This window comes from Penicillium solitum (assembly GCF_028829755.1).
Source record: "Penicillium solitum strain IBT 25940 chromosome Unknown utg000001l_segment0_segment0, whole genome shotgun sequence".
NCBI lineage: Eukaryota > Fungi > Ascomycota > Eurotiomycetes > Eurotiales > Aspergillaceae > Penicillium > Penicillium solitum.
The window spans coordinates 4,730,855-4,745,777 of NW_027072121.1; the positions used below are offsets into that span (position 1 = coordinate 4,730,855).

Here is a 14,923-nt window from a genome sequence, read left to right on the forward strand (position 1 = left end):
ATAGCCCAGACTCTGATTACTGAATGATGCCCTCTTTTATTTTGCAACCAAGTTTGACAATTTCTGTTTCCTATATTTTTACTGGTCCATTGTAATCTACCACAAGAATTTGTTTGCTATGTACCTTTGCAGAGCCCCATCGAGTCAGCCATGGCTTCAGTATTGGAAAATTCGCTTTCAGCGGGTAATAGTCGGAGAATTTCTGGCCTCATCAAAAGTAGCAGCCCACTTTTATAGCCTCAGGGGATGGCTGCCGAAAAAGATATTATCTAAAGATGGAAATCAACCCCTCTTCTAGTTGTATATCAATAGCTATGTCCAGCTCTGGCCATCGTGTTCTATTATTTTTTGGTACGACCTTTCTCTCGTTTCCGCAGTCACCTACCTTTTTCAAAAACGGCAAGACAATCGCACTTTCTTCAAATGAACAAATCGCCGCTCGTACAACCATGTGGTACCCATCCATTTTACTGGCTAAGTTGACATCAGAATGAATCAAATCCATGTAGCACCCACATCATCTTTGAACACGCCGCAGAAATAGAAATGATTAAATTCGTGTATTTTTGGCAAACAGAAAGATCATTCAAAGATGTGCTAACATCCTAGCATTATTTAAAGGCTTGATGTCCTTGAGGCTTTAGATTTTGTTTGCTATTTTTATTTCAATTTCAATGGCAGGGTGGTTAGATCTCGTTTCGGACTCCACAGGCTGGACCTTGGTAGACACTGGACGATTGGATGATCTAATACAAGGAATGAGCCACCCCAGTACACAATTTCCTTCGGTCGTATATTTTGCAGGGAATGGCAGCCGGATCAAGGCGCTTCGCGCGCTGTTCCCATACAACAACATTACTCGCAGAGGATCAGCTGGTCTGGCTCGACTGCATTTGAGCACAAGAACTGCAAACACCGAGCATCCTGTTCTTTTGGTGGAAAGCAGCATATCCAGTGTTTCCGGGATCGGTGAATGCGATCTGCGCCGCTGGGCATCGGACAATCTTCGACGATATCACATTCTTCAAGACCGGCCTCGACGAGTATCGGAGATACAGCAGCAAGTTATTTCGCAGATGCTCTTGCCATGGACAAATCTGTTATGTGTATTCGTAGATACTCACTCTGAGATTCGCGACGCCTGTGAGCTCCTCAAAAGACACCACCGGACTGTCACAATCGGCTCCGAGCCCACGGCAGATTCAATGCATATGGTGATAGTTCTTACAGCTGCTCAAGATTCTGAAATTGATGATATTTCTGAAGTTTCCCATGAGTTTCAGTCGGCTGGAATAACCGGTGTGGATATCACAATCCTAGACCTACGTGATCGGTATGAGTTATCCCCAACAGCAGCTTTTGAGCCATTGCGCAGTCTCATCCTGAATGGAACACGAGACATCAGGGCAGAACAGAGCCGCCAAGGACTATCTTTCTCGGCTACACACTTAAGTACCCTCTGGACGAGAACCCTGCGGCTAGAAATTGGGTCCCCGGACGTTACTGTTTTGGACTGCCTTGAAGTTGCGCGAGAGCATCACCGGCTGCATAATATTGAGAGAGAATGCTTATTCGAGTTCATAAACCAAGCAAACAGTCACGCTTATTCCCAAGATGGAATTCATAATTTTATTGCATCGGCGTTGTTGATGAATGCCCACCCACCTGGAATGCATGGTGTGTAACGTACCTCTTTATTACGGAACCCTGCCTTGATCAAGTGTATCGCTAACGATCACAGGTTTCCATCCAGGTATCGTTTTTAATACTCTTTATCGCAGGCACTGTTTGGAAGCATGGCGTACTCTGGGAGATAACGACGAGAACCAACATTGCAATGCCGTGTCTGCTGATTTTACGCGGCTCTTCCGTTCAATGGGTCCGAGCAGGTCGTCTGCAAGTATCAGAAGGGATTCATTACATGCTTATTACCTTCAATGTAATGGGTCAAGTTCAACAACGACTTGTTTCTTTTGCTTGTGTCGATCACCAGAACATATGCTAGGGTGCCGGCATGCAATCTGTGATACCTGCGTTGTGATTTTTGGGACTCCAAACAAAAGTGCTGAATATCACTTTGACATTATGAAGTGTCCGTTATGCCACAATACTTCTCAGCTGACGATCCGTCAACTACCGCCCACGAAACGACCCCTGGTGCTTAGTTTGGACGGTGGTGGGATTCGAGGCATCATTCAGCTGGGTCTCCTACGTGAATTGGAAAAGCGACTTGGGCATGGAATGCGCATACACGATGTATTTGATCTATCTGGAGGGACAAGCGTTGGTAGGTGGCCATCATGGCATTCAAATATTTTGTTCTTCTCCTTTCTGCCATTTACCGTTCTCCCTCCTTGACTCTTGTGTTCATATTATCTGACGATGCAACAGGGGCTCTTAACGAAATAGATATCATGCTAAATGGCTCATCGGCTGAAGATAGCTTTCGGAAATTTCCTGACTTTGCCAGGAAGGTCTTTCAGCTAGCCTCAGCTCCCTTGCATAAGTTCTCAGTTTTTAGTTGCGCTAAATGGATTAAATGTGTGACTGGTTTCCTGGCCGATGGACAATATGATGGAATAAAGCTCGAGAACACCCTCAAAGAGGCAATTGACCCAGCGCAGCGAATGTTTGATGTGAGCACAACGCGGACTGCCGGCATTCGAGTAGCCATTATCACAAGTCGTATTTCCGATGGGAAGGCCTGCGTACTAGCAAATTATCGCGGCGCTGGTCGACGCCCAGTCGATTCGGCGTACCAGTTTTTGAAACCGGAAGAAGAAAGTCAGAATCCATTTCTATGGGAAGCGTGAGTGCTGTTAATTCTTTATCACTACATCAATATGAATGCTAAAAGCATTGCATCCATCTCTTCATAGAGCTGACTCTTGGCATTTTATAGCGCTCGATGCAGTGTCGCTGCTCCTTGGTAAGCAACTTAAATCAAAGAGTACCTATCGCGTTGCTGAATTTAATTCTCAAATAGGTTCTTCCAAACGAAAACTCTTCCTGGATTCGGTCCTTTGCAGGATGGTGGAGTGCGGGCCAACAACCCCTTGGCGATTGCACTGAAGGAATCTGCTACTATCTGGCCATCGCACGGAACACCTGATTTGCTTTTATCAGTTGGTACCGGTCTTTCAAGTCCCGAGTATAGGTCTCAAGATACCCCTCTAGGAAGTGTTCTTCGAGATGGAGCTGTTCCGCGCATTATCAGAGCAGCCATGTCCTCGCCGTCCATGGATGGCGAGCAGGGCTTTTTTGAGGCACTCAATTGTGTTCCAGACCGTATGAGAGCGCATATATTCCGACTCAATCACGCTCTGCCTTGGCCTCTACCCAGGCTGGATGATGTAGAAAGATTGACAGATCTTGCTGAATCGTCATACAGCGTCCCAGATGAACTCGTTCGTGCGATACTGGCCACAGGCTTTTTATTCTTCGAATTGGACCAAATACCTATCAAAAAGCAAGGAAGCTTCTATTGTGAAGGTTCAATTCTCTGTTCAAGTCATGATGCTGGTCATTTGATCAAGAGGGTGCTCTTTGAGTTCCCGGGGCCTCGGTTCCAAACTGGAAGTGGATACCATCTTGGTCTGATTGCCAACGAGGACAAGTGTCGGGGATGTGGCTACTATCGTAAAAGAGTAGCTTTTACAGTTCAGAGTCTAGAAGAGGTTATCTCGATTGAGATTGCAAACTCTTCTTTCCGGCACAAAATTGGTGGCTTTCCAAAGTCTATGCAGGAAATTCTGGAAGATCAACAAGCTTACGCATGTTTCGGACGCGCTGACCATCTAGAGCATTGTTGGCCCCCGAAAAGAATATGCTATTGCACTAGTGGAACTAAACGACGGGTCCAATTTTTGGAGCCTAGCACGGAGAGAACGAGACGTCGGTTGTAGTATTCCAATCCAAATCGATTGTAGTAACTGATTATGCTCAATTCTTGAGTCTTCTGTGTGCTGAGATGACACAATATCTACCTTTGACTTCTGAGAGATTATCACTCTGTTTGTAGCAAATTCCCCCAAAATTGTCTCAAGACAAAGATATGTTTCAGCCCAAGGCAAACTGAAGCGTTTAAGAATCAGGCTCACCTCTAAAAAGCATGTAATAATATCCGGAGATCCGCGAAGAGCTTTCTATCTGAACAAAAAGTGAAAATAATGCGAAATTGAGTTTTGACTTTAGATGATATTTCAAATATCATAGCTGACTCCTTTTTAAATTGAACCAATTATTCGACAGTGCTACGCCGATTCCAAGTATTGGCTAAATTTACGCTTCAGTGCCAGGAGAATTATTGTCTGAGACTCGGAATAAGTATAGCCGCAGTCGTTCTTTATTATGTATTGAAATTACTTATTATTATAACCCGATAACAAGTGAGACCACATTCGTAAGTACTACCCCAAAAGAAAATTTGGGGAAAGAAACCCAAGTAATTTGTGAGTGAATTTCATGCGGGTGTCTCACCCGGGCAAAAAGAATTCCACCCTGTTTATTCGCTCCTATCACAAAAGTCCAATAGGAATTTTTGAGGGTCCCAGAAAAAGCCATTGGCGTGACTAGCGTTGGCAAGAGTTTAAACAGCTTCTTGGCTTTAAAATGGAGTCTTGTTCCTTGCAGAAATATTCTTCTTCATATCCATTCTTAACATGTCCTCAAAAGCGACCGAGAATCGCTTTTCCAGTGGCGCTTCTTCAAGCATCTACAGCCGGTCGCCCAATTCACCAAAAGATATTTTGATAAATGATTCGATTCCGCTTCCGACCGGACATGACCTTCCAGAAATCAATTCATTGGACCATCAGATTGCCCTGGTTCGTGGCTCTACTATAGCTTTAGAAACTACCCGCAAACGTCTGAAAGAATCCAAGGATAGACGCAGACTCTCGCTGCCGGAATCACGTCAAGAAAAGCTCCGCCAATGCCAGATTCAAGAACACGAAAACCATTTCTATCGATCATGCCTTGATATATTCCATACTTTATCCACAGCGGTCGCTGAGGTTTCTGAAGGCTTGACACTGCAATATCTCTTTGAGCCAGAGGCTAGTCCTGTAGGGAATGTGCGAGTTTCTCACGCGGTCAATTCCTTATGCGTGGCCTTGGAAAATTCCCGCGTGCAGGAGGCACGAGCAGAGCGAGAGTGGAAACGTCAATGGAATGTTCCACGAATTTGTAATCCTTCCACACGGTGGATTTAGCGCTATAGAACCTTTATCAACGGGGTATCTGCAGTCCGATAAAAGAAGTATGGAACAGTCATTCCTCAGCTGGCTAAACTAGCCTTCGTAGTATGTTTTGACCTTGGCAGCGTCCTCCTGGGGGTTGAAGTTTAATACTCCACGGATAACTTCAAATCAGGAATTAGAACTGGCCAAGGGAACATGTTTGCAACATTTCGATTACAATGTTATATACCTGAATGGATTAAGAGTTATGAAATACGTCTGAAATCGGAGAATATTAATCTTTAACATGGCGTGCTCGATTTTTGGCATTCAAGCGGCGGGATTTAGTGTTGGCCGTCGAGTGCAGAGCTTTATTAGCATGATATAGGTTTTAAGTTGTGGCGTGTTGGAGCAAGAAAACTCCTTGATTGAGAGATCTCAGATTCCATAGAGAGCTACATCACTTCCCCATTCTCTTTGTTCTATAAATATTCCAGGATAGGTACTTTAACGAGGTCCCCAGACCTGGGACTAAATAAAATAGGTCTTGTAGCATTGTAAATATATAACTCAGCTAATTCGAGACCGTTATCATCAGTGAGATACAAGAGACCTTCAAGCAGGCGGGTTTGGCATTTTGTCCCGGGATACGATCCATCTTGGGCGTGATCGTATATTATAAACCACTGGCATGAGCAACGTGGCACGTCGTTGCCAACCTCGATGGGGGCCAGGATATCTCTATTTTTCAGCAAATGTGGATCGGCCGAACAGATCGATTGTCTGTACACAGAGCTGAGTTCATTCAAATATTTCATAACATTAGTTTGGCTAATGACAAATCTACCAGAGGCAGCAATCAAGGAGCACTAAATCTAGATCAGCCTCGATCCTATGTAGTAGCATGTCCGCTCTGCAAGCGAAATGCAACGCAAATTACAATATTAACTCATGGCAGTGGGCTTTCTAGGGAGAATGTAGGCGAACTCGAAGCATTAAGTAGCTGGCCTTGCTTGCTGTGTGCAATGGATGCCGGAGCATCGTAAGAATTATATAGGTGACGCAGAAACATTTATTCAGCTTACGATAACCCTCGGTAAACGCAAACCCTCACAGTAGTGTTCCCGCACAATTAAACCAAAAAAGGTGACATTCCTTATATGGAGCCATTCATTTGGTGTTTTCAGGAGACGATTTGGCAATCAACGTCTGTACGGCTAATAATCTGATTATCGAGGCAATAACAAATCCCCTTTTGTAGATCCGCTGTCCTGTAAAAGTGGTTAGCTTCTAATAGTATGCCAAAGTCTACACTTGATCAACGTACTTAATGATGCAGATGGTGTCAGTTGTTAAGGAAGTTCCCCCTGAAGTAATTACAGTTGCAGTTGTTGTAATGGGTAGAATCTTTGTAGGTGTCGGGGGCTGGGTTGTGACCAAGGACCCAGAGGGAGCAAACTGAGAAATTGCCTCTGAAGTGCTTATACTTGAAGGTACTGCAGGGGCGGATGATGATGTGGTTAATGAGGATTCTACTGGTATCGAAGACACAATGGAGACCGTAGAAGTAGTCCCCTCTATAGCGCTCATACTTGGAGATGTTACAGAGGCAGACGATGGACCAGCTGCGGAGGACTGCGGTACAGTCGAAGTCTCCATGCTAACCGAAGAATCAGTCCCCTCCGAAGTACTCATACTTGAAACTACTGCGTTGAGGGTGGAACAAGTGCAGCTTGACTCTGCCGAGGATGTCTGGTCAGATTGGGACTTCTTAGCCAAGGCCCCACTCCTGGACCCTTTTGCAGTATTGTTGGTATTTGTAACTGAGATCGAAAATTCGTTGCACAGAAACTTCGAGCCTTCCATGCCTTGTAAGAGTCAGTTATTTGTTAACTATTGGGACTTGCATACCAACAGTTCATAACGGCTGTCTCCAGGTGTTCTGCGCAGTTCTCGGAAAGCAAAAATGATCTTTCGTGGCTGCCCAAAAGATACTGCGCAGAACTGGTCATGTTTCTAGCTACCTCCCAACGATTGAGTGCACTACAAGTATCTTGAGCGAACTGTGACGCCTGAAGATATGCATTCACCGTGGAGGCTAGCGCCAGAAAAAGAAAACGAGGAGTCATAAGGATAGATGGTAAGATATCTATGGATTTATTTGATTCCAAGATTCAGACTCTAACTGAACCTACCCTGAGCCTTTTATGTGTTTCTCCAATGTTCGATGCCCACGGGGATTCAAAACTACAACCCGTTACAGAAGGAGACTACCTCAAGAAACGATAATCTTACAACCAAGGAAAGGTTTGAAGAGGAAACTATTGCCAGACAAGGAGCCAAAATGCTGGCTGGAAGGAAAAACATGTATTGATGGCCCTTACACATCACATTTCGATGTGCACTGTTGAATGGTAGTTCAGCGGGCTTCTCACCTCAACAATAACATTAAAGCATTTATTTTACTGTTATTGCTGTCATCCTCATACTCACCACTCATTCAATTACCCATTTGTGGCCCATACAACTACATTACCTTGCACATGCTGCAGGAAGAATCTTCGAGGAAGCTATTTGACTTTGCCCTAGCTGACATATGCCTACCGCGTCTCATTGGACCAAAGTGACAGAAATCAGTGACCAATACTGTATGGGTTCCAGAATGGTAATATCAAACTCTCTAACTAACTAAAAACTATGAAACTGGCAATTTTGTAGGACATGGTGACAAAGATTGATATGCACCCTTTTTTGTAAGGTGTCTGGTATTGATGTCGTAAGATATTCTGGGTAAATACCCAGAAATCCACATGCAGATCCACCATATTTCTGACACACAGTATTAAAGCTATGCCATTGCACGCGTCCGGAGTGAAATTTTCCTAGGATTGAAAAGTTCCCCCAGATGATGCCACTACCAGAGAAGCTCTTGAAGCCGTTATTATGGTCACTGTTCAAATTGCCTTGGTGTTGTGCGAAGATTGCGCACAGGCTATGAGTAGAGCTTAGACCGTTAGAAATAATTGCATTTAAGTGATAAAACAGCATCTCGGAGTTTCCCTCGTCAACAATAGTATTTGAGAATCCTAGCCAAATTAAACAGCGTAATTCAAAATTAAAGTTGATGTTGAAAGGTACGAAGGCTAGTTATTCGAAATCTTATACGCTGCTACCTTTGAGCCCCCCTTTGCATATCCCAGGCATTGGCATCCATATCTCTCTGCGCCGCCATCTTCTCCGGAAACGCCAGAGTTTACGTACACTGCGAGGTGTATCAATGCCACCAATTGAAGCCAAGTCTTTGGGAGGAGCAACAATTGACAGTCGCATTCCAAGACTGGGTATTTTTAAAAGTGCCAAGAGTGAGGCACAATGGTAGCATCTGGTTAGATCGTAAATATGAACCCATGCAATTCACAAAATCCCTGATATGACTGGCAAATATCTAGTGGATACGCAAGTACTCGGAAGATATATTCCTTCAATTCTTAGTTGTCGCATCGCTCAAGTGTAGATCGAAGGTTTTGCCAAGCTGAGTGGGACTTTTTTTCCTGTTCTAACAGCTTTGCTACTGAATTTTGCAATTCGGCGGCAATATGGTGGATTGGCAGGAAATCATTTGATGGAAATAGTGTTTCGTATTGTTGAAGACAGCGCAGGTCGTCAGATGATTGGGCCACCAAGTCCTGCAACTGCTTGAGAAGTCCATAGCAGGTACGGTAGTATGAATTGTCGGTCTGCTGCCGACCGATCTCACGAACAATTTCGGCGATCTCCTCCATGGTTTTTCTTTGGAACGGAATCCTTGGGGCTGGATATATAGTAAGATTGCCATGAAGGGGATCTATTTGCTTACTATAATGGTTTCTCTATGGAGGATCGGTTTGAGGCCAGCGATATAGAACTTAGCGCCGTCACTTTTCTCTTGCAACCTGGTTCACCCCTCCAATTTTTCAAGCCGTTGAACTAATATCGCCAGCTATAACTTAGTTCAATTCCGTCCAAAGTCTAGGTATGCCAGTTGAGCCGCGAGAAGTACAATCTGGAGGCATCCGCCAGTGGTGAGCCCCAGGGAACTGATGCTTACGAGAACTAAACTCATCGTTCAACTATATACCAATATATCCAGCTACGTTAATATTGAGTTTTTCAATCTGATTGAGTAGATTGTTGAAGGCCTTTGACTAATGGGCCTTCATTATTGTTTATTTTCTAATGTGTGAGACTTGTCACGCAACGAAGGACGACACCTGATTACAGATACGAAAGCTTGGATCAAATGATAAACAAGGAACTATCTTTCAATTTTGCTGACCTTGGCACAAGACTTATCACATTGTTCATTTAACCATTGTTTAGGTCTGCGATTATCCCTGCATCCCTACGTTTGGTGATGTTCAAAGAAACGTATGTTACTCCACTCGTGTTTAGTATCAAAAATAAATAAAAGAGGTCCCAACCGGGGGCATGGCCCTTAAGAAATACGTTCTGCTTTCTATGCATTAGAAAACCACTGCCTTCTTCTCGGCAGCATGCTTCAAATTGCGCCCTGCGAAGTAATTTTGGACATCGCGGACTGGGTTTGTCACCAAATGTGTATTTTTCCACCATTTCTAACAACTTCTAAGCTGCTGCCTGGCGACCTGCGTGCTTTCAGTCAAGTCTGTTCGAGGGTCAATTCCATTCTGATTCCCCTGATCTATCGCACTGTCACGTTTCGTGCTCCGAGTGAGTGGGCGCTAAATGTACTCGATATCGATTCATTTTTTTGGAACCATACGCGTTTACAAGGCCTCAGCTACCTCCGGCATACCAGACACCTTAATGTACAGGCCCCGATATGTATTTCCCGGTTTAGCCGCTGTGCAAATTATAGTATCTTTCGCGCATCGGGGCTCACACAAGCCTCATGTACCCTCGGCACTTGCGATGAGGTAAAGGCGCATCGCCATTTTCTAGATGACATTACGGAGCAAATGTATTCAGTCTTCGCGTGTCTCAAAGAGAATAGCCTCCGTTCATTCCAGTAAGTCTGTTGGTCAGGGACTGCTACTTTTGTTGCCTTTCTAATGATCAATTGTATTAGGTGGGGTTTAGGAACCTGCCTTCCAGCAGGTATCCTGGACAAAAAGGGATACCTTTGTCGGCACCAGAAGAGCCTTGATAGTATTTCGCTCATTACGGATGGGACTTGCCCTCAGGCGGGAGGTGCCCTGGATGGTCTATCTGAGCTCTCGTCATTGAAAATGTTGGAGTGGGAAGGTATACAGCAATCTGCTGAAGTCGACTCTGTGCGTCGATGCATCCGCCAGAATGCTGCACAATTGACAGATCTGTCGATTGGATTTGTCAGATATTCTGATGCCTCGGAACTTTGTGAAGAGATTTTTGGGCAGCAATCCAGGATATGCCATTCAAGCACTCTTCCTTCACTCTCATCTTTAGCACTGCGCAAGATTTCCTTTCCGCGAAACTTCCAGCCGAGTCCAGCACTATTATATGGCCCGCTTAGAGCTTTGGTTCTGCGCGATTGTCCAAATCAAATTCAGTTCCTTATTTCCTTGACTCGCTCAAAAGGCACGCCACAACTAGAGCTTTTCGAATTTTCGAGCGATAACTTGCTTGATGGTTTCGGCGAGGATCTGATCCCAGTGTTGAGATTCTTGGTCTCTTTCAAAGGACTAAGGCATCTGTTTCTGAGGCTGTCGAACTTTGAGGATCCTTCTCGAGTTGAATCAGTTGTCAGATACCACCGATCTACACTTGAGACCCTTTGTTACCACGAACGTCAGCTTGTCTCTATTGATGATGAAGGTGTTTTCGAAGAATACCGGGATGTGTCACCGCAATGGATTTCCGGTCAATGGGATATCCTGAACCCATCTTGTCTCACCGCTCTAGCCCTTTGTACAACCCCACCTGTCGTGGTAAGTCATAGGATTGATATTGAGAACGAGTGTTCACTAACCGTCGCAGAGGTTATTTCTTGAGCCGTTAGCCACCTGTTCCACCATCAGGATATTGCATATCCGGTTCAGTGGGTCGGAGAGGCTCCATAGAGATATCCCACATGAAATCAGCGCTCGGTTACGGACAAAGCAACTCAGGAATATGTGTCAGAATTACCAGATCGAAAGTATCGGGCAAGGTTGTTATCCTAATAGCTGGAGCGATCTCACGAATATCATAAATGATGACTCAACTTCGCCTGTCATCTGGGATATGGACCAGTCGGACAGTGCGGGAAAATTCCTTCCGGCCTCCGAAGCGGACGAGTTTGTGTCTTTTGCCGAATGGGCCTTCGGGCCGACCGGTCTTCCAAATTTACAGATCCTGGCCCTCGGAGACTTTTCCCACAAAGATCGATTCCAAAAACAGCAATGTCTACTCAGACGGAGATGCCATAAGAAAGAGCGTCGATACGAAGACTATCCTCGATCCGGGTGTGGTCATGAACCTGAATTTAGCCCATGCTTCTGTGCTACCAACTCCGCCGAAGATCAGATCTGGGGGGGTCCCTCAGTTGATGGAGCCCGACTTCTTTCTGCATGCCCAGCCAGTGGATTAATTGTATCACCTTTTGAATGGTAGCCAGGTTATTATGTAATTATTGTAAGCTACTTACCAATGATTAATTGGAAACTAGTTGTTGAATTGTGTTCCGTAGGCGGTATTATCGCCTCCTCTCTTATGGTCGGCAAATAAAATGGGATCTCGAATCGAATTCACCGGTCTTCATCGCCCAAAGTACTATATCCATATCTTTCCCAAGAGAAGTTTATGATGTCAACCTTTTTCCAGACTTGCATGTCCTGTTACTAACTGGACAGACATTAGCGATGACATCCAGATCTTCCATAAGTAGAAACAGCTCAGTTGGTCGAGTTTGGCGCATCAGGTATTTTATTGTCCGCTCTCCCGCTCATCAAACTCCACTTACCGAAATATGTACTGCACCGGACATTTCGAGCCCAATGACAAATTGAACCTTTTTGATTTAGTTCTCGAAGATGAATTTAATACAGCTATACGTTCCTTTTTATCTTATTGATTGTAATTTATGTCCTTTGGACTACCTCTCTGCCTCACACCGAATTGTTAATTAAAACTTCAAGTTTCATTAAAGTCCTTCAACAAGCTTTCAGAGCATGCTGAAGGAATATTGGTAAAATGCTCAGCCAGGGACCATGACCGCTTGGCAGTCCGGGTTGACAAAAGGGCATCCAGAAAACTCCACGCTCTTTTACACGATCAAAAATATCAGCGGTATAAGACAGAAGAGTATTTTTTACCGACTGAAAATTTTGGAGGTTGGTGAGTAAAGATGGTCATTAGCTTGATCCACGGGGAAGAGAAGGGAGTGAGTGAGTGGGTGATTCGGCTAGTAGTCTATCTTTAAATAATCGTTGAACTGGTCTGGCTTTCGACTCAATTATTGGCTCGTGTTCGGATTCTTCAACATTTGGTGTGCAAAACGAGTAAATAAAAATAACTGTTTACCTAAACCCTGGTTGAGTAAAATGTTTATTTTGTCGGATCTACATTCCACTCCCTTCCATTGATTCGTTGCCTCTTGCCTGTTTACAACTATGGTGTCCTCAACTAGTTTTTGCATCCCCTATGCTACTATGTTCAAGTTGAAATCCACATCATTGTTGGATAATGTAGGGCTATGAATTAAAATTGTGATACTAAATTGACCAACTGTCCCCATTTTCCTTTTAGATGGCTTGTTTTTCACTTTTCTAACCAGAGAAATAGCTAGCCATCTGTTTTCGTTTTCTGATTTTAACTTTGTGTATTTTTTCATTTTGACTCTTTTGTCGAGTACCATGCATGATACATGGTAGAAATTACCAAGTCAATACAAACCGGAAAATCGATGGACCGTCATGATAACGGTACCATACAAAAACACATACATTGCTTAATCATCGATGTCCGCATAGATTGGGAAAAGAGCGGACTTTGTCAATTTAGTTAGTGAGAGAATTTTACATATGTCAATTTGCATACATTGTTCGTACACGTCAATTTCTGTCAGTTATGAGCCCGGCTTCGTTCCATTAAGATCTGTCTACAACGAATAGACCATCTTTTACCTCGCTGTCGCCGATTTGGGTGATTCAACCCCTGAATACCCCTGAATCGACGAAGCAACCCTACCTCCTTCGAAGAAACAATTGGATCTTGGACATATAACAATCAATTGGCATTCGAAATGTCGAATATATACCTCTCCGCGGCATCCTCCCGCGTTATTTTGAAGGATACAGATTCATGGAATTCATGGCTCCCGTACATTAAAGCAATTGCACTTGCTCATGAAGTATGGGATCAATGCGATCCATCCATAAAGGATGAAGAACGTCCTAAATTGGAAGCACCCAAAGAGATCATTACCATTGAAGAAGCTATAAAGAACCATCCAGAACATTGGTACAATTTCAGGCTATCCCTAAAGTCAGATTGGGACACAAAGAACAACGCCTATCTATCAAAAAAGAAGGGATTGCCACTAGTGGCATCGGCAATTAGGCAGTCAGTTGATGATGCCTACCGGCCACTAATTGATGATTTGGAGACACCATTAGAGCTGATGCTCGATCTCCATAAACGATTTGCACCGGAAAGTGATCCTACATACAAAACTAGGCTTCGCCAACAATGGCGGAATCTAGATAGGGGCCTAGATCGAAATACAGACATCGACAAATGGCTCCTAGAGTGGCAAACGATTCAACAACGGTGTAAGAAGGCAAAGATGCCAGAAGCAGATGATGCAAAGAATCAATTCCTTGAAGCAATCTCTGTCATGTCCCCTGGATTCCATGAAACATGGGTTCTAAGACTTCAGGACAACAACGACATCCCCTTCGCCGATATCATCAATCGGTATAGGGCCCATTGGAAGATCACATATGGCAAGCCAGGTGTACAAAGAGGCATCTCAAAAGCTGCTTTCTCGACATGGCAAGGCCACGAAGAAGCAGAGCCTACCGAGTCAAAGTTTGACGAATTGGAAAAGAAGCACTGCCCATGTGGAAAGACAGTCCCTATCCATATGCCATGGACCTGCTGGGAGATCTATGAAGACAAGAGATCCCCTAATTTTCAACCAACACCGGCATGTAAACAAAAATGGGATAGAGCTATGAAGGCCAATCCACAATGGAAGGCAATTGTCGAAAGAAAGAGAGCCTATTTTGTCAAACGCAAAGGGGGGACCCTTGCTAAAGAGCAAGCAAATGCAACCCTCCAAGACGAAGCATTTGGCTTCCTGACGACGAATGAAGCAGTCAAAATTGACACTGTCATGTCAACCAAAATCAGGGATTTTGAAGCCACAACTATACCTACAGAGGACAGATGGGTAGTTGATACAGGCGCTCAAATCCATGTATGCAACAATCGGAGCTTATTTAGCACTTTTGAACACGTACAAAGCAACGTCAAAGTGGGTGATACAGAGACAAAGGTGGCCGGCATAGGCACTGTAGTCATCTATGGAGTCAACCCTACTACTGGAAAAGCCGCCAAAATCAACCTATTCCAAACAAGGTACTCGCCTAATTTCCATAGTAATCTGATATCTCATGGATTGATGATGAAGGGGGGGCTATTGATGAATCTCAGATCCAATTGCATTGAGACAATTGATGGCCATCGACAGATCTATAAGATCTACCACGATCAGAAGCTATCGTGGCTTACCCAAGCAAAGGGGTTTAAACCCCCGGAAT

The 14,923-nt window shown here is 44.2% G+C and overlaps 5 protein-coding genes across 5 annotated transcripts; 4 read left to right on the top strand and 1 right to left on the bottom strand.

Moving 5' to 3' along the window:
- Nucleotides 1-674: 674 nt before the first annotated feature.
- On the top strand, nt 675-3,905 carry N7455_001768 (patatin-like phospholipase family protein; the record flags this gene model as incomplete). The annotated part of the gene is made up of 4 exons (XM_065604149.1): nt 675-1,677; nt 1,742-2,287; nt 2,392-2,809; nt 2,987-3,905. The coding sequence occupies 4 exons, from the start codon at nt 675-677 to the stop codon at nt 3,903-3,905; spliced, it is 2,886 nt and encodes a 961-aa protein (XP_065462640.1).
- Nucleotides 3,906-4,661: 756 nt separating this feature from the next.
- On the top strand, nt 4,662-5,213 carry N7455_001769 (uncharacterized protein; the record flags this gene model as incomplete). The annotated part of the gene is made up of 1 exon (XM_065604150.1): nt 4,662-5,213. One exon carries the CDS (start codon nt 4,662-4,664, stop codon nt 5,211-5,213), a length of 552 nt encoding a protein of 183 aa, XP_065462641.1.
- Nucleotides 5,214-6,732: 1,519 nt separating this feature from the next.
- On the top strand, nt 6,733-7,150 carry N7455_001770 (uncharacterized protein; the record flags this gene model as incomplete). The annotated part of the gene is made up of 2 exons (XM_065604151.1): nt 6,733-7,051; nt 7,098-7,150. The coding sequence occupies 2 exons, from the start codon at nt 6,733-6,735 to the stop codon at nt 7,148-7,150; spliced, it is 372 nt and encodes a 123-aa protein (XP_065462642.1).
- A 1,518-nt stretch (nt 7,151-8,668) lies between these two features.
- N7455_001771 (uncharacterized protein) lies at nt 8,669-8,962 on the bottom strand (the record flags this gene model as incomplete). Its single annotated transcript, XM_065604152.1, has 1 exon — nt 8,669-8,962. The coding sequence occupies one exon, from the start codon at nt 8,960-8,962 to the stop codon at nt 8,669-8,671; it is 294 nt and encodes a 97-aa protein (XP_065462643.1).
- Nucleotides 8,963-9,712: 750 nt separating this feature from the next.
- On the top strand, nt 9,713-11,771 carry N7455_001772 (uncharacterized protein; the record flags this gene model as incomplete). The annotated part of the gene is made up of 3 exons (XM_065604153.1): nt 9,713-10,206; nt 10,267-11,107; nt 11,157-11,771. The coding sequence occupies 3 exons, from the start codon at nt 9,713-9,715 to the stop codon at nt 11,769-11,771; spliced, it is 1,950 nt and encodes a 649-aa protein (XP_065462644.1).
- Nucleotides 11,772-14,923: the final 3,152 nt, after the last annotated feature.